This window comes from Equus asinus, chromosome 10 (assembly GCF_041296235.1).
Source record: "Equus asinus isolate D_3611 breed Donkey chromosome 10, EquAss-T2T_v2, whole genome shotgun sequence".
Lineage (NCBI taxonomy): Eukaryota > Metazoa > Chordata > Mammalia > Perissodactyla > Equidae > Equus > Equus asinus.
In genome coordinates, this window is record NC_091799.1 from 81,391,501 (window position 1) to 81,418,742 (window position 27,242).

Sequence of the window (27,242 nt, forward strand, 5' to 3'; positions counted from 1 at the left end):
ACTCCAAATTTTGACTAGGATGCTCTTCCCTACCAGTGTAATTGCTATGGAAATAATCTTCTCCTTGGCTATCATTTCAATAATGAAGTGCTTCACAGGAAACCCAGCTTCTGAGATAGTGTTTAAGGAGTGTGTGAGTGTGTGTTTGTCCTTTCACAGATAAGGTTGTTTTTAAATTTTAAAAGTGACACATTTCTAATTTTAAGCTGTTGCCATTTTACCTGAAGAAGCTTCTTGATGCATTCATGGTGGCTGTTCTTGGCTGCGAGATGCAAAGCACTGTGTCCTAAATGGATTTAAAAAAGAAAATTGGAAAAAGAGGCCACACATTTTAAATCTTTCTTATCTCTGTAATGAAGTCAACTACGAGGAAACAAATTGTTCTCCAACAAAGACAGAATTGTTCTTCTTGCGAGTAAGGCCTCAACTGCTTATCTGTAAAGTTCATTGTGACACAGGTGGGGAGAACACAGATCATCCTGCCCACTGGGTAACACTCAGGGTCCACTCCAACTGCCGTTCTCTTGGGGTACAATTAAGCTCCAGGCTAGAAGCTTGCGGTGGACTCAGGACATGCAGCTTGAAAGCTCTGCCTTCAGCTGTCAATATGGATGCCAAATACCCTGCGTCCACAACAGTCAGACCAGGCTACGACAACCACAGGCCTAGGACCCCAGTAAAGGCAGCCTGCAAGCCAGCAGAGAACACACCAAACACCCACACACCTCAGTCCCCACTGTGACCTCTCATTCCTCTCTCCTCCAAAGACACTCCAGCCGTGAATGGAGATTACCCGGAGTTCTCAGATGGTCAAAGTTCTTATGGAGAAGAAGGAAAAGAGTTATAAAAACACCACCATCCTATTAAAGTAGCATTTACTTTACGTCCCCTTCATAGAACAGGACTCCAACATGAGGCTCTCTGATGTTTCTGCAGTCAAATAACATTAGGAAATCCTAATGCTATACCCAACTCCCTCCACCGCTTAATGGGCCTATACAATTCCTCTGGAAGAGGGCTTAGGGGCAGGCTTGGTATGGCTACCAGACCAGCAGGCTCCCACCCTAGGGCCTGTCCAAATTGTTCTTTGCTTAGCCTAGATTCTCTTCCTCAAAACCACCCAGCTGGCTCTCTCCCTTCTCCCGGACGCCACCGCTGAAATCCCGCCTTCCGAATAAGGCCTTTCCTGACCTCCCCATTTAAATTCCCATTCCCCCTCAACCCTTTTTATCTCTACACTCTGCTTCATTCTTCATCTTCATAGCACCAAGCACCTTCCAACACTCCCTTCCCACCGCCCCCCACTTTTCTCTCTCTCTCTCTCTCTCTCTCTAGACACACACACACATTTACGTAGTTAATTGTTCTTCTTTCCCCACTAAAATATAAACTCAGTGAGGACAGGAATTTTTGTCTGTCTTATTCCCTGCTATATCCCTAGTGCCTACAACACTGCTAGCACACAGTAGGCCCTCAGTATATACGTGTCCATTTGAATTAGAGGGTATATTCATTACAAATGTCTGGGGAGGGGATTTGGGGGAGGCAACCAAAGTTACCACTGCCAGCCAACCCAATATACCTAGTAAACTCTTAAATCCTGCGATTCCTGAAGTATTTATCCAAGATACCCTCAATGTAACACCTGTAAACAATCCACACTTTGGAACATGCTTAAAGCTTGGTTTCTCAGCCTCAGCGCTACTGACACTTTAAGCTGTGAGGGCTTGTCTTGTGCATTGTAGCATTTTAAGCAGCATCTATGGCCTCTACCCACAAGACGTCAGTTGGGACAGTCAGAAATGTCTCGAGACATGGCCAAATATCCCCCGAGGGGCAAAATCACCCCTCACTGAGCACCACTGGCTTAGAGGAACAATTTCTTTTATTTGGTGGTCCAGTTTCCAAATACCATTTCTCCTTTCTGACTTAGTCTTCACTCTCTTAACACTGACCGGAAATCCACTAAGCATTAGAGAATCCTATGACTAGGAATTACCCGTATTTAAAAATTAGAGGTTTTAGGACCACAGTGAGCTGCACAAAAGCATGTACAAGGTCAAAAGGTCGGATTCTTTGTTTTCTGAGATCGGCTGTACTGAGAGGTTTTAAGGGCATGTGAAGGGGGCAGTTTTTTAGTGGGGGTGGGACGCTGAGAGGCAGGAATCCCTCCGCCCTCTCCCAACCGGATGGGCAACATTAGGAAATGAGGAAAACGAGACCCTTGGAAGTAAGAAGACAAAGATCTTTTCTTCCCCTTCCTCCTCCAACTGCATGAGACCCCTCCTCTCAGGATACACAATGCATAATAGTGTGAGTTCACTTACATTATGCATTACAGAGGCTTTGGGGGGTTAGCCTGGCCCCCAAACATCACTTACACCAGTGTTTCTAAGGACAAGCATATTCTAAGTTTTAAACAAATGCCTTACAGATGAACTTTTGGAACCTATCCTGATTGTAAGTAGAAGACTGTTTATGTCGTGTACGCGATGCATTAACTTTTGTCTACACCGTGGACAAAAGCTGTTCTACATAAACAGTGCCCACTGGAGAAAGGCACGGCTCTCCAAAGACAAGAGGGCAGGGAGATTTAAACAACCCATCATAAAATAAATTACAGATTTTCATTTCACGCCAAGTGTTCTATTCATACCTGGAAGTAAGTACTGTGTTTCTAGAGAAACAAAATTCTTTTATTCCCTGGCCCGGTGATGTGTTTTCCTAATCAGGAGCACAGAAGTATTTTTCACTTAAAAATCTGAACGAGGCATCATTCCCTGGACGACGTTACACTGACGGGAGATGCCTCTCACCACTACCATTAAAACACAATTCTCTTTCCAAATGCAAAATTTCCTGGAGGGAATATATCGTATTAGTGACAGAATGTCACTATAACGAGACAGTGCATAAGTCTGGCCCCCATTCCACTGCAGATCTGTCTGGAATATCAGGAAGCAATTTCCCTACAAGCAAGGAACAGGGCGGCCCTAATTCAAGTGCACTCCAGCAGAACTTTGCCTGTAAGTAAAAAGACCAGCGCTATTTGTAAGTCAAGAGTCATGGGCTAGTACAGGTGGTTTCAGAAGCCTATTATTAAAGACAGACCAAGAAGTCTAAGCCATTCTAGCCACACACCACCTTCCCCCAAACTACCTCAGACCATAACCATTTATTCGGTTATTTAAGATCACTGGAGAAAACAGAGAAGAATTAACTAACATAAGAGAGGAATTTCTGATGGGACTGAAAACATACCCTTCAAGAGCACATGAAAAATTTTAAAACCAATGAAGTCATAGGATACAAAGATACGGCTAACAAATACCAGAAGACCAAAGTTTGAGAAACCATAATTTCAGATCATAATACAGAAACATTTAGAAAAACAAAGACAATTAAGTGACTCAACTAGGTAAGAAGGTTTAAAATATTTTCTTAAAAACCAGAGTTTCAGAATGCTGAATATATTTAAACAATAAAAATATACATTTATTGGGGCCAGCCTGGTGGCGCAGCAGTTAAGTGCACACATTCCACTTCCGCGGCCCAGGATTCGCCAGTTCAGATCCCAGGTGCGGACATGGCACCGCTTGGAAAGCCATGCTGTGGTAGGCGTGCCACATATAAAGTAGAGGAAGATGGGCACAGATGTTAGCTCAGGGCTAATCCTCCTCAAAAAATAAATAAATATGTTTATTTGATTCTTATGTATAATTTTAAATATATTTAAACATTATTCTTAGAAATCCTCAGCTTTATATCAAATTTTTATCCCTGAAGCACAAGTCCATTCACCTTGTTATATTCCCAGGAGAAAGACGATCAGAGCATAAAAGATTTATTTACAATAACCATTCTTACTATTAAATAGAGATATGAAATTATCCCTTAGTCTCCCCAATACAGACTTGCATAATGTTTTATATAGAATCAAAAGATTTTTTCACGTGTGCATGTATATCCTTTGAAACATTTTCATGGGCAGGTTATGCTGATGGTTGTAAAGGGATGGCCCTTCTGACCTCCTATACATGTGAGTTAACTGCAAGTACTATCAATCATACGACCGTTTTTGGTTTTCCATTATTGAAAATTAAAATATGAGATACACTTATGGGCTATAATTTGCAGTTACATTTTAAATGGCCCATTCTCTAACATGCCTGAGTTTCAAGATGAATATTATCTTTTGTGTTTTCGCATGGTGTCAAATTTGAGTGGGATTAGGGATATAATGGACTAGAAGGCCACCCAGAAATCAAAACAAAAGCTAACCTGCACCCAGAGACCCTAGGGAAGAGCAGGGGTTCTCAAGCTCTCCCCCTTCTGAGGACTCTGTGCATTATGGTACTGCCATACCTCACCTCCCTCTCTCCGAAGTCTCTCTTCTATGAGGAAAAAAAAGTTTACTATGAAAGTCATATGTGCAAAGGGATCAGAGAAAATTTAAGATATGGAGAGTGACAGAAACTTTCCATCATCCTTCAAACTCTGTTTCTACCTCTTTCTAAAGCAAAACCTTGCCTATTTTTAACTGGAGGAATTGCTGCCCAGAATTTACCAGCTTCCCATAAAGCCGGGTGTGGCCACATGAGATCTGTCCAGTGAGACTTGACTGTGTGCCTCTTGTGGGCTCTGCTTGCCCTTCCGCTTGCTGCTGCTAGGTTGCAGACTCAGGGGGAGCCATCTTGGGCCATTAGAACAATCATGACACCCTGAAGGGTGGGGCAACAGGAGGAATCTTGGTCCCTCACGGTGCGGAGCTGAGCTCCCTTACCAATTTGGGACTTTGAACTCAGAGAGAGAAAACTCTATCTTGTTTAAGCCACCTTGTCACATTGCATGAAATGTACACACTCGCTAATACAGGGAGTCTGAAAGCTGATGCTTCAGAGAAGCATCGAAAACAAACAGAAGATTCTGTGGTCTTCAATCTTCTGTTAATGTTTCTGTTTAATCCTATCTCACACCCACTGTGCTAAATGCAGTCATCCAGGGAGTCAATGTTACTATTTGTCCAGGAGAAGTGTTCTTTCTCTAAGGAAACAGACAGAAATGTCAGTTCTTAACTCAGTGAAGAACAAGGGCAGACAAATCAATGACAGGGGCTGGACAATCACGTAGGTGCAGTCCAGAGACGGCGTGGTGAGCCTAGGAGCTGACTTTCCCGCCGACCGCTACGTGCCTGTGGTGCCGTTTGGTGACTAGGCAATTATGAAATGGAGGAAAAACCCTCAAACCAAAAACATAAGTCATGAGCTTCTGCAAGTCTTTGCGTTTTCTTTTTCTCATTTATACAATGAGAGCAGTCGGCATGATGATTGTCAAAACTTTTTTTTTTTTCCTTAAAGATGTGAAACCTTTTCAAAAGCCTCACGTGTAAAAGAGAAGAAAGATGATCTGGAGGCAGTAGCAATAATTATGATAATAGAGGACCCAGATGCAGTGAGCCTCACTGTGTGCTGGGCGCTGCTAACACACCCACACTATCATCTCATCCACGCCTCGAAGGCCATCTAAAATGATAAGATTGTGGATAGTGCATTGTAACTACACCCAAGGCATTATCTTCTGACAAGCTCCTAAGATTGTAAAGGATCCACGAAAATTCTCTGCTCAGACTTCCAAGCATTTCAAATGGAAGGACAGCGGTTAAAAAATAGACGCTAAAAACTCTTTGCTTCTCCAACTTAAATCCAGTCACCAGTTTAAAAAGAAACAGAATCAGTTTGACCATCTCATAGACTTTGTGGATACAAAGAATAAAAAGGGTCAGCGTGATATATCGTGAAAGCAAGCTTTTTCCGAAGCTGTACGGAGCAGTAGGATTTATGGTAACAGGTTTTTGGACCAGTTCTCAGAGGGTGTTGGGGTTGAAGATGACTGTATCTCACTAACAATATGGCAATTCTTAAGGTAGTTTTACTGAAACGATACCACCTTTAAGAGCTGAGCCATTTAATTCATCCCTTAACCACCATAAAAAGTGTTTTGGACCAATGGTGACTACTAAGGCCTGGTGACTAATGTCTTTGTCCTTCCCTTGGCTTCTGACACGCTTTCTTGAGAGGAGAGATAAGGGGTGGGTGTTACAGCCAACAGGAAGGACATAGGCACGGGCAGTAAAAGCCCTCACATTTATCTTGTTTGTTGTGACAGAAAAAAGTTTGAGAAGTGTTGTTCCAGATAACAGAACAGACATTTCCATACAGCTTTTTCCTTCTCTTGCTCCTGTGTTCTCTTGACGTGTTCTGAAGAAATCGGGAGAAGTTAGTGCCTCATTCAGACCAAAGTGCCGACCTCATGACTGAAAATGGTAGGTGAGGGGGAAGTGACTGGCAGCTCTGAGACAGTTTTGACTCATGGAATGCCTGGACAATGTTCTGGGGCCATAAAGTGCGGTGGATTCCACCAATTTCAATCAGAGTTGGAAAAAAAACGGACTGTGGCAGTTCCCACTGACCAGCCCAGAGAAGCATCGTGGATGGGTGCGCAGTGTCCCCTCTCCTGTTGCTTCTTGGAAGGCAGTGTCATCCGGTCAGCAAGGAAGTGGGCACCGTGCTGGGAAGTCCAGGTCTCACTGCCAAACACGTCACCAGGCTCTTCAAAACTGAATGAGGGATCTGGTAGCAAACACAAACTCTACCCACACAGTGTTATATAGCCACAAAGCCTACGCTGCTTAAGAGCTTTTAGTGTGGGAAATGATACTGGTAGAACAGTTAAGGAAAAAGAAAAAAGGCAGGATGTAGAGTTTATTATACAATGTGATTTCAACTATGAAAAAATATACCAGGGAAAATCTAGAAGGAAATATAGCAACATAGTAAATATTTTTTCTTGGTAGGAGTAGAAGCTTTGGTTATCTTCCTTATAGTTTTCTCTATTTCCCCAATTTTCTACAATGAGCATGTATTAGAGAAACATATTTTTCACTATAATAAAATGATAAGGGAGAAGAGATGCTTGGTTATGACGGAAATAACTAGACTCCTGTCTAAAATCTATTTCTTTTCTTTCTTTTTTTTTTTTTTTGAGGAAGATTAGCCCTGAGCTAAATGCTGCCAATCCTCCTCTTTTCACGGAGGAAGAGTGGCCCTGAGCTAACATCCATGCCCGTCTTCCTCTACTTTATATGTGGGATGCCAGCCACAGCATGTGCCAAGCAGTGCCATGTCCACACCCGAGATCTGAACCAGCAAACCCCAGGCCACCAAAGCAGAACGTGCGAACTTAACCACTGCGCCACCAGGCCAGCCCCTAAAATCTATTTCTTAATATCAAGTGCAGTGAAACAAAACTATATTTCTCCAATTTATTCATTCCAAGCTAATCCGTTTACATTATGATTTTCTTAGGAAATTCTATCTTCTTAAGAGGACACACATCTCATCAAGGGTACTTTAGCCAACCATACTGCTCTATGTGTATGTGGTATGACTGTAAAAGCACTAAAAATAAACTTAAAAACCAAAGAAAATAACTGGGTCTTTGGATTAACGACGACTTTAATTAGTGCAACATAAATTAGCATTTCCCTCAAGGTAGTCACTTAGGGAAACCATTCATTCTTCTACTGGTATTGCCATTTCTCAAAATATTTTTGGAGCTCCTTGTGGCACTACTCAAGAAAAAATTTCTGTTACTTCAATCATTCCCTATTTTTAACCAAAAATCGTTCTACCAGTTTGACGCCTCATTCACCTGATTTGACTTCAAGTGGCTGTTGCCCTGTCCTAAAAAAAAATCTATTCTCAAAGAATAAAGATTCCCAACCACTGAGAATATTAAATTTTTATTTATTTATTTTTTTTGGTGAGGAAGATTGGCCTTGAGCTAACATCTATTGCCAATCTTTCTCTTTTTTATTTCTTTTTTTTTTTCCTCCCCAAAGGACATAGTTGTATATCCTAGTTGTAAGTCCTTCAATGTTCTTCTGTGTGGGATGCAGCCACAGCATGGCTTGACGAGCAGTGCTAGGTCTGCGCCCAGGATCTGAACCAGAGAACCCTGGGCCACCGAAGTGGGGCACGTGAACTTAACCACTACATCACCAATAGGCCCCTGAGAATATTTAAATTAAAAAAAAAAAAGTGTGGGGCCAGCCCGGTGGCACAGCAGTTAAGTTCGCACGCTCCGCTTCGGCAGCGTGGGGTTCGCCAGTTTGGATCCCAGGTGTGGACTGCTTGTCCAGCCATGCTGTGGCAGGCATGCCACATATAAAGTAGAGGAAGATGGGCACGGATGTTAGCTCAGGGCCAGTCTTCCTCAGCAAAAAGAGGAGGATTGGTAGCAGATGTTAGCTCAGGGCTAATCTTCCTCAGAAAAAGGAGAAAAAAACAGTGCTAGACTTTTTGAAAACAATTCTGAAACACAAGTTTTCCAATTATATTTTGAGTAATAAGAGCATTCTTGCAATACCTGATTGACAACCCTCCGCCCCCCCCCAAGATGACTACTCTGAGGCGGCCAGCGTTTTTTGGGGGAGGGAAAGAGATCTGTCATGGATTAATGAAAAGCCTAGATAAAGACTACAGAGTTAGGCTGATTTCATATTCTAATCAAAACTAACAAAAGCCTATTAGGAGGCAAAGATTTTCAAGTGCACTAGAGAAATAAAAAGCCATCTGTAGTTGCTTTGGTCCATCGGTGTGGCCAGCAGGAGGAGAACCCCAGGCTGGAGATCCCTGGGGCTTCTTCCCACAGACAATGTTCATAAAAGATGAAATTACCTTTTCTCTCTACTTTCCTTGTTCATCATTTGTCAACACTGGCTTCACATAAGAATCACCTGGGGAGCTTTATAAAAATACTAGCTGCTGGCAACCTCCGGACAATGGAATTTGAATCCCAGAGCATAGAGACTGAGTACATATATATGTATGTGTGTGTATGTGCACACTGTTTATTCTTTTTTCCCCTTCTTTCCCCCTTTTCCTCTTTCCCTTCTTCCTCTCTTCCTCCCTTCCAGTTCCCAGGTAATTTCCATACACTGAAACACAGGATGGAGTGGGAACCATGGCAACTGGTCCAGATGAGGATCATGGCTTCGGTCCACAGAGCTCATCTCAGCTAGCTGACAAAATGAGCTCCTAAACAACTCACTCCATTTACCACTTCAAACCACGATTCATAAAAACAAAAGCAGGGAATACTGCCCAGTCCATACACATAGTCTTAGAAAATAATATTTTTAAAAAGGGAGAATAAGAAGCATACAGTCTCCAGCTGACTAAGCACATATGAGATGAAAACACATTTGTAAAGGCACAAACGATGAGACCACGTCAGAGCCTAGTTACTGGAGGTGAGGCTATGCTCTTCTTTTGGCTCATCTGTAGACTGTAAAATTTCCACAATGAATATGCATCACCTTTTGACACCTACTCTTGTGCTGGTCTGTTGACTTAAGAAATAAAGACCACATACCGGCAGTATCTTGGGCTGTCACATCCACGCCATGTGTAACCATGACCCTGAGGCATTCCACGTGTCCTTTCGTGGCAGCAAGATGAAAACTGGAAAAAAGATAACACAACCTCCTTAAGATTTCCTCCTTAGAGTTCCTCTCTGACAACGTTTTTTGCCTCTTCATGTACACTGACTTTCTCTCACTTGAGCTCTACAACTACCCAGAGAGTGGGTATTACTATCAACCTCATTTTACAGATGAGGAAACTGAGGCTCAAAGGGGTCCGATAATTCACTCACTGATACTTTTTATTAAGTAATGGAGCAGGAGCTGGATCTTAGGTCTTCTAACCTAAATACTAGGCCTGAAAAAAGTAAGATTCAACTACATTGTCTCTTTAAGAAACAACAGTCAGAGTCCCTACAAGATTCAATTCCTAAATAAGGACTTTATCAACATTTTCTGTTGTCTAGTGCCTTCATCAAAGCTGGGGTTTTTTTTTTTTTTTTTTTTTTTGAGGAAGATTAGCCCTGAGCTAACATCCGCTGTCAGTCCTCTTTTTGCTGAGGAAGACTAGCCCTGAGCTAACATACGTGCCCATCTTCCTCTACTTTATACGTGGGATGCCTACCACAGCATGGCATGCCAAGCGGTGCCATGTCTGCACCCGGGATCCGAACCGGCGAACCCTGGGCCACTTAAGCAGACCGTGCAAACTTAACCGCTGCGCCACCAGGCCGGCCCCAGAGCTGTTACTTTTAAGTAATATACTCTGTAAAGAGAAACCTAAGTCAAATAATAGTCAAGGTTCTTGGACAACATCAATGTCAAATCCACAGCCGTGACGTAGCTGAATAACAATAGTTACACACAACTTTCGTTAAGTGGCTAACGTGTGCCAAGCATCTTACTACTCACTGTTATGCATTCTCTCTCTCTCCATTCTCATAACAGCCTTTTGAGGTGAGTCCCATTACTAGCTCCACAGGTGGCCAGGTGTCTACACTGCATCAGGGGCAAACAGCATTAAAGAAGGCCCACAGTTACGCTCCAGAACTCAGTGCCACTTGGGAGTCCGAACCATGCTCAGCATGTTTAGACTTGCCATTGAAAGAAGGCATAACATCCAAATGCCATGCCAATCATCCCCGCAGGTCCCAAGGGTGAAGGGCACTCCTACAGGCAGAAGGAAAGCACAGTTCCACTGGGCATTCGGGCCCAGAGGCTGAGAAGGCCAAAACCCTTGGGAAGGTCCCCACCTGGAGGGCTTCCCTCTTCTCAGTCTCCCCCTATAGCGAGAAGTTATGGCGCCCTCTGCTCCTTCCGCTGCCTCAGTTCTGTTTAGGGAGTTACCTTCTCAGGATACGTGCCGTGCAGCACCTTAGTGTCTGTACCTCCGAATTAACACCTAGGCGATATGTTTTCACAGGACAGGACCTGTCACTGGGGCCCAGGTCATACCCGACTAGCAAATCTAAGAACAAAACCAATTCAAACCTAAGCCCGCTTGTCTCCATGCCTCTGCTCCAGAGAACTAGGCTGAGGGAGGGTGCGCAGATCAGCGATGGGGAGACTTCAGTTCTGACTCAAAGCAGCCCTCGTCAGCTAGGAAGCTTTGGGAAGTCAGTTTCACCTCTCTGAGCCTCGATTTCCTCCACTGTATAGTTTGGGGATTGAATCAGATGATTTCCTCTGTTCCGTCCAGCTCTAACATTCTGTTATTTTAGCTGCCCTGGCTCTGATCACACTAACTCTTTCTGCATTTGTCAGCAATTTATGTGTAATGTTTCTTTACAGTCAAAATCCACTTTGTAGGTGACCTCACTTACTGTGCAACTTTGATCCTCTAGAATGACTTGGGAACACGGTGACTTGTTTCAATGGAATTCCTGATTAAATTCAGCTTAACCAAAAGAACCTCCCCAAAGCCAGTCCAATACTACCTCTGTTTTCAGCATTGTTGGGGTAGCTTAATTTCACAATAAGTGAAGTTCACTTTTACGCAGCTAATCATTTATTTTATAACTCATCTTGGTGGAAGGTTTCTAAAATTTCTCCAGCCTTAGTTACATAATTTAATTGCTCTTGAAGACTTAAGTCACTACTAAAAACCTTAACCATTGAACTATGCTTTCCAGGCTATTAATCTAAATGTCCCAGATCATTAAACCCTGATATTTATTAATATTTATCTTCTTTTCTTAATGTCTGTGCGTTTGCTTCTAAGCTGTTCACTCTGCTATCTCCTATGACCAGGGGAGAAATCAAAACTCTCTGGACAAGAGGGTAGCCACATTCTCTGCTAAGGCTAAGAGTACTAGGATGAATGATAAGCACGTATACACACACACACACACACAGCATGTGTGTAGATATAACTTTTTTTGGATATATAACTTTTGACGGAAGGATAACATATGTAAAGAAAAGTACACATATCACAACTGTACAGCCTGCTAAATTTTCACAAATGGAACATGCCCATTTTACTCCCATACTAATAGAGAAACAGAACGTGGCCAGAGATCCAAAAGCCCTCTTCCTATCTCTGGCTAGCACCCCACAAGCTCTCCATGTGCCCCTTCTCGTTACTAACGCCCTTCCCCATATGATATTTATATTTTTTCTAGTCTGAGGCTTCTGGGATGACCTCTGGATTGTACCCTATATTTATAAGGGGTTGGAATTGCAGACACATGTGACAATGAAGCATTATTGACACGACTTCTGTACACTGATAAATGTCTGATGAATGTGATGTGCTATTCGATGACGATTTGGGAGTTGTAGGGCATTAGGATCATTATCTGGAAGGTCCATAATCATTACAAAGCAGAAGTGAGATGTTAGGAAGCTGGGCTCAATATCGAATCCTATGAAGACACTGTCTTAGACGTTGCTTTTTATTCTTTTTATATTTATTTAGTTAAGATTTTATTTTTCCTTTTTCTCACAAAGCCACCCAGTACATAGTTGCATATTTTCAGTTGTGGGTCCTTCCAGCTGTGGCATGTGGGACACTGCCTCAGCATGGTCTGTGCCCAGGATTTGAACCGGCAAAACCCTGGGCTGCCGAAGCAGAGCGCGTGAACCTAACCACTCGGCCATAGGGCCTGCCCCTATTTTTTCTTTTTTTTAGATTTTATTTTTCCTTATTCTCCCCAAAGCCCCCTGTACATAGTTGTATATATTTTCAGTTGTGGGTCCTTCTAGTTGCAGTATGTGGGACGCCGCCTCAGCATGGCCTGATGAGCGGTGCTAGGTCTGTGCCCAGGATCCGAACCTGGAAACCGTGGGCTGCCGAAGCAGAGAGCAAGAACTCAACCACTCGGCCATGGGGCCAGCCCCCAAGACATTGCTTTTTAAAATGAAATCCCTGATATCAACCTAAATCAACCTACCTTTGATGGCTGTAACATATTTTATTGAGGGATCCAGTTAATTAAGGTTTCACTGCATATGATTAAGTAAATTGTGTGTGTGTACGTGAGAGAGATTTTGCTTTGCTCTGCCTCTCACATTAGAGTTTAGATTAGAAAGTGACTTTTTCCTCTATTCTGGGAATTCTCCAACTATACTCCTACAGAATATTGCATCCTGCTGAGAAAACACGATAATGAAAGTCTTTTTCAAATTCATAATTTTCTCCTCATATATTTTACCTAAAACTTCAGCTGTCACTGGTCTTACAGATAAAACGAACAAAGTACAAACAAATATAATTAGAAATAGCTAATTATATAAGGCTCTCTGTATTTGTAATTTTACACCATATAATCTAATGTATTTTTAGCTAGTAAAATCATTCTCAGTTGATGTGATTCAATTAAATATATCATTATTTCAGGTGTCTCTCAGAGAAGACATTTCCAGATGTTTATTGTGTTCTGACATCACATAAACGTTGCTGCTCTACTTTCTAAGATACACAGGCATGGGGATAAGCATGAAAGGGAAGACTTGAGCATTTTAGCCAGAAGTTTCTGATGCATTTTTGAGACAGACAAGGAACTCCACTATATATCATCATTCCTTCTCGCTGATTGGCATTTCTGGGAAATGGGAGCAAAGCCAGGAAACACTATGTCTAAGCCTGGTCTTGGGGAATATTCACTAATGCTGTGCATCCTCTGTTTGTCCCTCCAGATCTGCCCGCCACCCTCAACCCCTGGGCCTGTGGCCCAGGAAGCAGACCTCTAATGAACTACATCCAATGGGCTGCGTTGCCCTTTGGCTTTTGGTTGGGTTCGACCAATGGAAGACACTTACAAGAGCCAGGAGGATGAGAGAATGGAGTTCAGGGTCCTATCCCCTCCACTCCCTCCCTGCCAGGCCGTGCATTGGCAGTGGCTATCTTCCTCTATGGAGTTCACTGCTCTGCGGGCCAGCTCTCCCAAAGCGACAGCTGCAGCTCCCTCTGGATTTTGGCAACTGCTGTCTCTCCCTGCCTCCCTCTTCAGGTCAGGAGCACAGACGGATTCCCACTGTTAGTAGCTCAGGGCTACTTTCCCAACCTCACTGGTGTAATCAATCCAGTCACAAATTTGTAAATAGTTCCTTTCTTAAACTTCCATCAATTATCCTATTTGAGGGTGCTACCCGTTTCCTGTGGAGGCCTTGAATGACACCAACGTTGGGTATTTTGTGTGTGATCATCCACAGGATGAACTCTTAGGTTCCTGTGGATATTATTTGACTAAATATTTAAAAGGGCAAATGCAGGCTTTAAAAAGAAAAAGTTTCAACTCTGCATATAATTGAGTTGACTATTTAAGATACTTGGGCATTTTGGCTAAAATGATTTGAGAGAAGAATGTGCCATATGACTTTAATTGTACAGAATATGACAACCGACTTTAAGAGTCTTCTCATATAGTCTTAGGGGAAAGCAGGAACTAGTTTAAAAGATTCAAGAATACACCTCTCCAAGGATAAGAAAAACAACTGACTTTAGTAAGAGCCAGTATTCAGTCTAGAATGCCCCATAGGCAATAAAGAAAAGCTAAAATTCAGATTTTGAACTGTGGATTCGGTCTTGAAAGAATAACCAATACCCTATCCACAACACCTTTGGGCACACACAGTTGTATACGCTACAACTGTGTTCTTCAATTGGGAAAGTGTTTCTAAGTTCCACGGGCATGTCCTGTGCAATAACAAGAGTTGTTCAGTAATGAATTAGAAGTAAAAGAAGGTTTAGTAAAATCTTCAGTACCATATACTATAGTCTGTACTCTTTCTCTCTATATAGACACATATCTATATAGATACATATATAGATATTGTACATACTATATACTACTCTATACAATATATACTATATATGCTACTCTACACTATATTCTACTATTAAAAAAAGTCTGTGGGAGCCAGCCCTGATGACTTAGTGGTTAAAGTTCAGTGCTCTCACTGCTTCAGAAGCCCAAGTTCGGTTCACAGAACCACACCACTATCTGTCAATTGCCATGCTATGGCAGCAGCTCACACAGAAGACTAGAAAGGACTTACAACTACAATATACGACAATGCACTGGGGGTCCTTGGGGAGGGAAAAAAAAAGAGGAAGATTGGCAACAGATGTTAGCTCAGGACAAATCTTCTTCTGCAAAAAAAAAAAAAAAAAAGGAAAGGGTGAGCATGGGGCTCACTCATGCTTTTAAAAAAAAAACACCGCTAAAAGAAAATCTGAGGGCCAGACTTCAAAAGAGAAAATATAAAAACAGGAAAGAATAACTATCAAAACATATAGTTGTTTTGGTATCTATTGATTATTAATTCCTTAAAAATATCCTATCTTTTTATCTAATAATATATCATTGCCATAGAATTTTAGTCAGGCAATCATTCTACTACCTAACTTAGGACATAGTGTCTATAACCTGAGTTTGCTAAATCAATTACCACATAAAAGAAAACCAAAATGGTCGGTGTACTGATGGAGTTTCGTCTTGTTTTCATGAAAGGTGTGCAAATACAAAAGAAATAAGGCACAAATTCAACAACGAAATGACTCTGTCAGCAACTCCCTAAGAACCCCTCGTCCTTTATGTTACAGTAGCATTTATACGTTCAATCTAGACATCTTCCATTTGAACAGCAACCAACTACCAACAAACAGAGCTGGGCCGTTCTGTTAATTCTCCTCAGAGAGAATCCTGCTGGACGACAGCAGCTGCTGTCTTCTTTCTCGTTCATCCCCCAACCCCTGTGCCTAGAAGCAGCTCTTCACCAGGAGTGGTATACATTGTACTGTAAATGCCATTGCACAGAAGGACAACACGGGAAAATTAAATTATTTCTTTTGTGTATTTAATTTGGATATCTAGTCATTTTAAGGTTTTAACTTCAGGAAATCTGGTCCTTATTCCTAATATCCATGATTTTGAAAAATTAAAACTTCCAACATAGCTTTGTTAAAGCTTAGAGGAAGGACATACACATATAATCAGATGAGGGTGCATACTGGGGAGGTAATACATGTAATCTGGAAGGGCTCAGACAAGCTGGGGGGTTCTGCACTTTGCCACTTATAAGGGTGTGATCTTAGACAAGAGCTTTCTGTATCTTGGTTTCCACATCTGTAAAATGGGCTGTGAAGAATGAATGAGTCATATGTAAAAGCAATTAGCAAAACGTGAAGCATGTAGTGAACACTCAAAACAATGCCACCAATTATTACAGCCTCACCAACACAAGGCAAGACACAGAGTCGGGGACATGTTGCACTTTTTCCCAATGTTCAGAAAAAACAGGCTAGCAGAAGTTAAATCACAACCACCATTGCTTAAGAAGTGAAGAAAGAAGGAAGAGAGAAAGAAAGGAAAGAAAAGTAGGAAGCAGAAAGAGGAGAGAGAGAGAATGACAACAAGAAAGCTATGTGCATTTCCACCGAACGGAAACTCAGGAACAAAGCTGTAGACAGTCGCGGATGACAAAAAACCATCCAAGCCTGTGTCAAGCTCACACTTGAGCTGCTCACATTCTGGCACCTTTCACAGAAGTGATAATCCCCAAAGCAGGGTTTGGCAGCAGCAAGTCATTAGCATTCAAGCTCTGAATGTGAACAAGAACACAGCCAACTTTTACTAAGACACTCCAGTGGAACGTGGGGCTTGGTTGGGTGGAAAAACGTGATTAGCCAGTGACAGAACCTGGATTCATAGATGACAGTGCATAGACTTCCTTTCTTAGGCAGTGACTGATAAAGGGAGGCATCCTTTGTGGTGGCAGTCCAGGTGACTGATAGGTTGGGGGCCACCCCCTATCTGGATGGCAGGAGGGCATCTGCGGGGTTACCTCAGGCTCAGGGAGCAGATGGTGCCCCAGGTCAACACACGACTAATTTAAGAGCACGGTGGGTGCTCTCTAACGGCCTGTGTCCTGGATAGCTGGTAAAAGAGCACACCTCTAGATAAAGAGTTTGCAGACTTCAGGGAGGTGGGAGAAAGTCAACAGTAGGTTGATTACACCCCCACCCCCGCACCCAATATAGACCATATTCTTGACAATGTTAATTCTAGGGCATTGGAATAATCCAAGTATGGGATAGTTTTGATATTTCTATAGTTGTATATTTTTATAAGTGCTGCTACTGCAATAGCCAAATATATTCATTCACTCAGATATTCACTACCATACTAGAGTGTTTATGTGCCAGACACTGTTCTAAGCACTCAGAAAGGTGGTGAATGAAACAAAGTTGCTGCCTTCACAGACCTCAGCTTTTAGCAGGAAAACTAAAGATAAGCTAGTGCTTCTTAACTGGGGGTGATTTTGTACCACCCAGGGGACATGTGGCAATGTCTGGAGATATTTTTGATTCTTGATGGGGGCGGAGGGAGCAGAGTCTACTGACATTTAATGTGTACAGGCCAGAGATACTGCTAAACATCCTACAACGCACAAGACAGCTCCCCACAACGCACAAGCATCCATCTAGTCCACAATGTCAACAGTGCCCAGGTTCAGAAACTCTGTGATTATCCATAAAACAAATGGACAATGCTGAAATACACTTCTGTTCAAACAAATTAAACAAAGACTGAGGAAACAACATGATATTTTAACCTTTTCATTGAGAGATAATTCACACACCATAAAATTTACCATTTTAAAATGTCCAATTCAGTTGTTTGTAGTATATTCCAAGTTGTGCAACCAAAATCACTATCTAATTCCAGAACATTTTCATCGACCTAAAAAAATCCCTGTACCCATCAGCAGTCACTCCCTATTCCCATGCCCCACCAGCCCCAAACACTCATCTCCTTTCTTTCTCTGTGGATTTGCTTATTCTAGACATTTCATAAAGATGGAATCATACAATGGGTGGTCTTTTGTGTCTGGCTTCTTTCATTTGGAATGTTTTCAAGGTTCATCCATGTTGTAACATGCATCACTACTCCCTTAAAAATATTCCATTGTAGGGGGCTGGCCCCGTGGCCGAGCGGTTAAGTTGGCGCGCTCCGCTGCAGGCGGCCCAGTGTTTCGTTGGTTCGAATCCTGGGCGCGGACGTGGCACTGCTCGTCAAACCACACTGAGGCAGCGTCCCACATGCCACAACTAGAAGGACCCACAACCAAGAATATACAACTATGTACTGGGGGGCTTTGGGAGAAAAAGGAAAAAAATAATAAAATCTTTAAAAAAAAAAAATTCCATTGTATGACCAAATGTAATATTACATTTTATTTATCTACTCATTGGTTATGGACATTTGGGTTGTTCTCTACTTTTTGATTATTATGAATAACACCGCTAAAACATTCATGTACGAGTGTTTGTGTGGAGATGTTTTCAATTCTAGTGGGTATACACTAGGAGTGGAATCGCTGACCTATACGGTAACCATGTTGAACTCTGAGGAACCACTAAACTGTTTCCTAAAGTCACCGTGCCATTTTACATCCCCAGCCACAACATATGAGGTTCCAATTTCCCCACATCCCCACCAAGACTTTCTATCATCTGGCAAATTTTAGTTTAAGAGATGAGAATTTTAATTACAACCTAAAATTTCCAGAGGAGAAACAATTAAGTCTTTCTTAATGAACCCTTTGAAGTAGTTATTTCAGTTAATTATCAGCTGAAATTTCCCCCTAAAGGAATATAAAAGAGTAAAATGCAAAACAAATTAGGAACATGGCTCGGCTTTTGTCTCTATCTAGGCTTTTACTTCTTATTAAAAAATGTGGCCTTCCTTTTTAAAGACAAGAAATGCCACTCAAGAGTCTCTACAGTAATAGATTTTATGAGAGATTTTGTTGGTTTGTTTTTCTCTTCCTTTGATAAGTCAAGAATTCAGTGGAGGAGGGAGGGGTATAGAAACCTTTTATCCACTCTACTAACGCCATGCTCAGTGACAGGGACACTTGTCACTGCCTAGGGATAGCAGGGCAGCTTCTCCAGATTCTAGTGTAGCTGAAGTGACAGCACTTCAATAGCCTACGTCTTGGCTGCCGGAAGAGCGGTCTGTGGACCAGGAGCCTGTTAGAAACGCAGGCTCTCAGTTCCCATCCCACATCTACTGAATCAAAAGCTGCACTTGACAAGTTCCCCAGCTGATTCACGTGCATATTAACGTTTGAGAAGCCCTGCTCTAAGTGGGGAACAAGAACCTCAAACCGTCATTTTTACCAAGGCACCCATTGTTTCAAAGTTCTTTTGAAAACATAATCCCCTTCGGCTTAAAAGCATTCTCATGGGTATGTTCAACAAAAACACAAAAAATCTATGCTGTTTTAAGTTTCATTATAATAGGGAATGTTGAGCTTTGCTTATAAAAGCTCAGATGGGCCCTTCCACAGAGATGTAACTAAAAGGCAGAAATAGAGCAGCCTGAAGATTTACATACTAAGACTTTGATCCTTTGCTGTTTATTGATATTTGGAATTTCTCTGCTTTTGTCACTTGGAAAGTTCCCAAGGTTTCTGTGCTTCAGAGTTTTGTGACTCCCCATCTCTCCCCCTCCCTATCTCCCTCTGCCCCCAAGAGAAGGTCAACCCACTGTGTCCCCAGGAACCTCAGACGGCAGCTGGATGGCAGCCTGAAGGTGCAGTGGAAGCAGCAGGAGGGGCAGAGAGAGTGGCCTAGGAGGCCAGGGTACCACGGCTGGGTTTGCCGCCTTGTTGCCGTGCCATCCTGACCGAGGTACTTAACTTCAGTTCCCTCACCTCTACACCAAGTTTAAGGCAATTAAATAACAACATCATCAACAATAATAGCAGCTTATCTATTGAACCACAATGTACCAGCTACGTTTAACTATTAGATCCCCCAACAAGCCTAGGGGAAGGGTAACTATTATCCTCATTTTACGGAGGCACAGAGAAATTTAGTAACTTGCCCAGAGTCCCAGAATGACTAAGTAGAGGCTGGATACTAACCTGGGCATCCTGCCTTCAAAGTCGGCCCTTCACTCCACGCTGAGAAAGGGCAATGTTGGTTAAATCACTCTGTACACTGTGAAACGCTATATAATATAAGTTATGGGCTGTGCTGCTCTTTAAAAAACAAAATTTAAACTAAAAAAATGGAAGTACTTGGCCAAAAAGCAAACGCGGGCTTTTCACTGGGGCAGATTAGGGTTGCTAGGTGCTCTCAAAAAGACGGGAATGTACCCCAAGTGCTGCAGCAAACAGGGTCTGCAACAGGGGTTTTGTTTCCTACAAAACCACTCAGCACGTTGTGCAAACCTTCCAGAAATAAATACCTCAGGACGAGGCTGGGCTATTTCTCAAGGCTCTTAACCCAAAGGGAATTTGACCTGTTGCTATTCAAAAGCCCATGAGGGATGGCCTAGAAAGTTCCTTCTATCGTTCAGAGTAATAAACACAATTCTTCTGGTTTCTGAGCGCCAGCTGAGACATAGATTTGGAGGAGATATAAACTCACAGGGCTACTTTTAGAAGACTTTGATTTTTTTAGGCATATTCATTCACAGAAAATTTCACTCAAACCAAACTCTTTCTTGTCTCCTTCAATACTACACCAGCTCCTGACACCAAGAGAGCTAGCAGAATGAGGTCAAGGATGTGACAGGCTGGCTACCATGATTGGGTCTCCAATTTCTCCTCTGCCTCTGCAACTGATTTTCACCGCCCGAATCAAGCAAACCAACACCCACACAGAGAAATGAGCATCCACCAAACACTACCAGCCCTGGCCAAGCCTAGAATTTCCAGTGTCTTAGAAGGTTCTAGAAGGATAAACTGGTCCAACATCCTCATTTCATATATGAAGACACTGAGGCTCAGAGAAGTTAGGAAATGCTTCAGGACTTGAATTCACTGGCCTGACTTTAAGAGCAATTTCTTCCGAATATAAGCCCATCTCCCTCCTTTCCTTTTAAAGTCCTTTCTTTTTTTTTTCTTTGAGGAAGATTAGCCCTGAGCTACCATCTGCCGCCAATCCTCTTTTTGCTGAGGAAGACTGGCCCTGAGCCAACATCTGTGCCCATCTTCCTCTACTTTATACGTGGGTTGCCTGCCACAGCATGGCTTTTGCCAAGCGGTGCCACGTCTGCACCCGGGATTGAAGGGACGAACCCTGGATTGCTGAGAAGCGGAACGTGCGGACTTAACTGCTGCGCCACGGGGCCGGCCCCTAAAGCCCTTTATTTCTAAGAGAGGGGTCACCACTGTCAGCAAGACTCAGGAATACTTCAAGATAAAAACCAGCTTTCCATAATCCTTGAGAGTTTCAGCATTTCCCTACCACCTAAAATCGCCTGTATTTTTATTGCATTCCTTTTATAAGACATCCTTCTGGAGAGAAAAAAAAAATATTAAATCACATTAAAACAAAGCAGGGAAATTATTTAGATTTAGTATTTAATCCAAAGTCCTTTCCATGGCTCACCAGGCTCTACATGAGGAGGTCCGGGCTCCCTCTTTGACCTCAGTTTCTAGCTCTCTCCATTCACTTGGCACATCAAGCACCCTCCCACCTCAGGGACTTTGCCTTGTTCCCTCCAGCAGGAGAACAGTTCCAGAAAAGTGCATGGCTTGGTCCTTCATTCCATTCAGGGATCTGCTCAAATGAAGATGTCTGCTCTGAGAGGCCTTCCTTTCCCAGGTTTATTGAAAGTGGCCCCTGGCCCCTTCATTTTCTTCAATGCACCTGACGTTACATCAAAGAGGCATATGTTATTGTCTGTCTGCATGAGGGCGAAGACTTTGTATTGCCTATTGCAATTGTCCTAGCACAGAGAAGCAATTTTTTTTTTAGGTAATGCAAATCTTTAGTTTTGAATTTGCTTCTTAAGCGTGAAGTTTCTATTTTGAGTTTCCTTAAACTAAAGCACACCCGATAAACTAGCATAACCATTATTCTCAGGTTGTAATGTAAGCTTTTAAGAGAGAAGCTGTGTCCTTTATGGTATGTTATTATAAGCTTGATTTTGCTTCCCAACATCATATTGAACAGTGATTCTTAAAGTGCGATCCCCAGGCCAGTAACATCACTATTAACAGGAAACTTGTTAGAAATGCAAATTCTTAGGATCCTGCCCAGACTTGAGGGTGGAGTCCAGCAATGTTTTAATAAGCACCCCCAGGTGATTCTGATGCATGTTTAATTTTTCAGATCACTCACATAGTTGAAAGTAGTATGAACGAAAAGTCAGTATTCGGTTTAGGTCTCAGCTCTGCCATCCCCAAGTATGGGACAATAAAGTCACTCAAATTCACCAGCCTCAGTTTACACATCTGGTCCATATGATCACTGAAGCTCTTTTTAGCTTTAAAAGTCTATGATTCCAACCCAGCACTTATTTTGCTGCAACATCTAAATTCTAACGAGGTCACTGAGCTCAAATGAGGCTTAGCCCACACCAAATATTTCAGTGGGACAATCCTAACAATAGGATTAAAAGATCTGGATTCCCATTTCAGATTATAACCTGAAGGTAAGGAAAGCAGTACTGTCTAATAGCTTCTAGTTATGAAAGCCTTGAAAAACTAAAATTCTCCTCTGCCAGTGGGCATCAACCCTGTCGGCCCAGAGAGAAACGCCCTGGCTTTCAGCTATTGCAAAGGCAGTGCCAACAGGGACTCTGATCACTGCTTCCGGTAGGAACCACATGGCAGAAAGTTTGAGAAATGGAAACATTGACTGCCTTTTCCTGTTAAATGTGTCAGATAGATATAATAAAAGATGACTGGCATTAAAAAAATAAAGGCTGTAAAAATAGGATTACTGTCTTTGAAAGGCCCATGATGTGCTAATACAATCAGCAGTGCTACTTCTGGGGACAGGAGGCAGGAGACACTGAGAGGAAAGACCACACTTAAGCCGAGCGTCAGCTCTATTTCTTCAGGATTGTTTCGTTTCATAAATGAGGTCTGGAAATTGCACTTGGGGCATTATGAAATCTCCATAGGGCAAATGACTTGTATTTATGATAGACCCTCAGACTCTAGTATCGAGAGCCTAGAGTGGGGGATTCACACTAATTCCAGAAGAGATGTCACCCACTTTGGAAATCAGAAAAGGTTTCATGAAAGAGATGGCAAATTGGGCCTTGAATGATACGCAAGACTCGGTGGGACGGGGTGGTGGTGGTGGTGGCATTTTGGAAGATGTGAATTTCAGGGATCCAGTGGGGAGGCAAGAGAGTCTCTAAATGAGAAGCACGTGCTAAGTGATCCTGCGTGCCTCCACCCGGGAAGCGTCTGGTCGCTGTCAGCGTGAGAGCCTCTGCTCCAGGTGCCCTATCTCATGGGGTTAGACTGAGGGGAGGTCGCTGCTGTGTGGGCCGAGATCCACGCCCATCTGCCCCTGTTCTGCTCTCTATCACAGCGAGCTCCATTTCCCAGGCTCTCCTGACCTCCGCATGCAGCGGTAGGTCCAGCCACTGGAGGGCACGGCCCACAGACAGGAGGGAGGAGCAAAGCCAGACGGCTTCCACCCTGAGCAACAATGACATATCCGAGTGTCTAAGAGCCTTCTTTCTCAACATACTAATCCAGCTTTGAAAACAGTTTCAAAATGAAAAATCCCGTGATCCCATCAATATTTTATCAATGTACTTCTTAATTTCAAGATCTATTCTCATCAATTTGCACCACTTCTGTGGTACAAGTCTTCCTTTTGCAACAAGATCTGTTCAGCTTTAATATATAACACTATTTCCCTTTAAAAACCTTATGAATCATACTACTTTAATATAACTCACTTTAAGCCAAAAATTACCTTTCATTTTATTTTGTGCACTATATATATATATATATATATATGCACATATCTGTATGTATGTGTATGCTAGAAAAAATTTCTCCTGGACTCCCTGGGCCTTCCTCAGGCCACCTGTACCCTATGGGCTTGGGGCACCTGGGGTCTCACGTGGAGTGTCTAGCGCAGTGGTTCCCAGTTTAGACTGATCATTCAAATCACCTGTGGTGCTTTAAAACCCCCATGCCCAGACTGCACCCCACACCAATTAAATAGGAATTTCTGGGGGTGGCGCCCAGCATTTTTTCCAAAGCTGCCCAGGTAATTCTAATGGGAGCCAAGTTAACCGCTGATCTAGTTAGTGTCAAGTGGAGTCCTGAACTTGAACTGCTTTGATAAGCCCTTGAAGGGAAAGAAGCAATAGCCATGGTGTCACTGTTTGTCTTTCCCATTTGGGATGGCCTCTATTCATGCTGTTACCAACACCTACACTGTCCTCTTCCCCTGTGCCCGCCCAAATCGTCCTGATCCATTCTTCAAGGCACACCTCACATCACACCTCAGGCAGGAAGCATTTCTTAGCTACCCCAGTGTGTGATCACCCCCCCTTAAATCCTTTAGAGTTGGTATTTTACCGCTTAGCACTTAATTATTCTCCAGGACTTTTGTTGGTCTTGTCTTCTCAGCTAGATGCTGTGCATCTTGTATGCAAGAATCATATTTTCTCCTTCTTATGGATGTGCTTACAACAGAGTTTTGAACATTTTAGACTCAGGGAGTACCTGTGCCTGTCAATTAATGAAATAAACATTTGGGCCTATTTGCAAGGGATGAACAGAGGTTGTATCACCTTCAAAAATCTATGTGACCAAAAGCAGAGAGGATATGCTAAAGAGCAATTATATCCTTCAGTTTATCCCACCGTCAATATCAACAGGTCTTAGGAAAGGCAGAGCGTGATTTTGCCTGGAAGGTGATTTCGTAGGGAAGGAGGCTACAATTACACACAAAATACGTAGTGTAGTGGTTTTAGGGAAATTAGTTTCACAGCTGTATGTGAGAAGAACTGGAGAAGGCTGACGAGTGGTATGACTTGATTTCCAAGACTGAACTGCTGGTATGAAATATCTAATACATCTCAACTCTGAGAAAACGCAGGGACAAAAGTGTAGCAAGCCACCAGCCAGAGAAGTCCCTTAACACACTGATTTGCAGAACTCAAGGACTACTTTCCCTATTTTATATTTAAGCTCCACAGAGGTATCTAAAAATACTTGCACAAGTTCCTGCTTTCAAAGTGAAAAAAAATCAGGTTTCTGAAATGTGGGATATATGTACATATCCTGATATATATATATATATATATATGTGTGTGTGTGTGTGTATATACATATATATATATGTTAGGTCTATACACACATGCCTGGGTGGTATTTCTTCAAACACTATAGTCCCAGCAGTGATTTTATTTAGTCTGGTTGTTCCTAAGACAAACACACACAACTTTAATTAAATGCACATCCAAATATAGGGGAAACCATCTTGAAACAATTAGACCATTCTACGGTAAGGTTTTCTGGCAATGGCAGCCTCCCACTTCCTTACCTCCACGTGGAGAGAGAACAGATGGGCTGAGGGAAGCCAAGCCTGACTCCATAAACACAGCCTGCGGCTATAACTCTGCCCTGTTCTGTTTTGTTCTCTTCTGACCCAAGACACCATCCTTCTTTTACTCTTTCCTAAATGAATTCCAGTCATACAATTGCTTTCACTTTTTTTAACCCCTCTTTGATCAGTTTGAGAGAGAGAAAATTTTCAGGCAAGGTTTCTTATCTATCCTAAAGGAAATATTCCAGTATGAAACTGAAAAGTCTCAAGAATTACCAAATCACCCATCTGGTTATTGACCTGGGGTTATGGAGGCTTCTGGAGAATGTCTGCCGACATGGCTGCCTCCACTGCCTCATTCTTGGGACTTTCTGGGTCATCTGGTTCTCTAGGTAGGAAAGGCTGAGTATTTAAATTGCTCTGGAAGCTGGGAGAGTAGAAGTGTCACATTGTGATGTTCACCAGGACAGCTCTTTTCCTCTTGAACCCCAAGTTAATTCCCTCCTAATTAATTTATCCATGAGATTTTTAACAGCAAAGAGAGAATGTTTTCTCCTTAAGAACCGTGCTCAAAATTCACTTCCCACAAATACCAACTGAATGCTTCTTCTGTGCCTGGAACAGTGGAAAAGACCAACACAACACCACCAATCATAGAATCCTTGTCCTCAGGGGGCTTACGGTGTTGTAAGGGATGCAAGTCTTTCATAAAACAAAGATCTTTCTTAAGCCATAGAGATGTTTCTGTTGTTCTTGTTCTTTCAATGCAATAAAATACATCAAGTTCTAAATCAAGATTCCAGTATTTCAAAGAGAAGAAAAATCAAAAAAGGACTGAGGAGATGAGGGAGGAAGTCATTCTGGACTGGACATAGAAGCTGGGCCAACATCTGGACACTCCCACACGAGGGGAGGGCAGACAGCAGACAGCCTCCCCTCCAGTAGAAGGCAAGCTTGAGAGAATGTTTAGCTAAGGGTGGGGCCAGTGGGAGGACAGTGAAAGCCACCATCAGGACTCTAGGCTGTCAGGCAACCGGGAAACATTGCATATTACTGAGCAAAATGACAAAATGGGTTATCACAAAGCCTAGCTAGAAAACAGGCCTCCAGCTTGATTTTGACATGGAGGTGTATAAATTGAAGGGCGAATCCTCATGAGCAGGCACAGAATGAGGCCAAGTACTGCCAAGGACCTAACTTTCAAGCGGATGATCCAGTCTCGCCCTTTAGAGACAAATGCAAAACATTCCTTACACGCCCACAAACACACGCTGGCCCTGCAAGCTCCATGCGGCTGGTGGAGCCAAGAGGGTCAGCAGAGGTGACACACCATGTTGGTCTGTCATGAAATCAGAACCACTCCTAGGAAGTTACCAGTCCACATGCTACCAAACCAAATGCATATGGCAAGAACAGGAACTACAATGAAAAAGTCTCCATAACTTGAGAAACATTTTCAAGTGTGAGGGAGACACCTGTGTGCTCAGGCAAGAATGCTGAGATTAGACCAACCCAAATACAGCAGAGCAGGCTTCCAAAAGTAAGACAGCTGAAGCCGAGAGAACAATGCTGCTTGGGGCTCACTGTTAAAACAGAACTCTTGGCCTTGCGTTGTTACCTGACACCAAAGACATATGAGATATTTTCCAGCCCCACAGCTCTTTCCCCTCCAATTCTGAATACTAAGACCATTAGATTTGAATGAAAATACGAAGCCAGATGGATTTAATTCCACAGTGCCTTTGAAAATTAAACTCTTATAGTTATCAGTTAATAACTTTAATCATCAAAAGGAATATTCCAAGCAGAAAAATTAAATGTTAACACATGATTACTTATGGAAAATCTTGCACTGAAAAAAATCATTTCCTCCTCTTCCTTTTTCATATAGTTCCTCTAACTTTCTAGGTAATAAGTGCCATGGAAGAAAAAAATGGTGGATTTGCAAGTGCAAAGGTAGAGCTGTTAGAACGGGTTCTAGAGTTAATTCAGGGATTGCTGGATTATCTGAGCCTTAGTTTTATCATCTGCAAAACAGGGGTA

At 42.5% G+C, this 27,242-nt stretch overlaps 1 protein-coding gene across 12 annotated transcripts in view; it reads right to left on the reverse strand.

Annotated features, from left to right (window-relative positions):
• Positions 1-27,242, reverse strand: part of RAI14 (retinoic acid induced 14) — a 138,251-nt gene that overhangs the window by 23,906 nt on the left and 87,103 nt on the right. For 8 of the 12 annotated variants that reach the window (XM_014831196.3, XM_014831198.3, XM_070519804.1 and 5 more), the window contains 2 exons: positions 9,436-9,524; positions 222-286 (listed from right to left, as the gene is read on the reverse strand). In XM_014831196.3, the coding sequence (XP_014686682.1) occupies positions 222-286; positions 9,436-9,524 (154 nt within the window). The remainder of the gene's footprint in view (positions 1-221; positions 287-9,435; positions 9,525-27,242) is intronic. The other 4 variants (XM_070519807.1, XM_070519806.1, XM_070519805.1 and 1 more) reach the window with 1 other exon arrangement.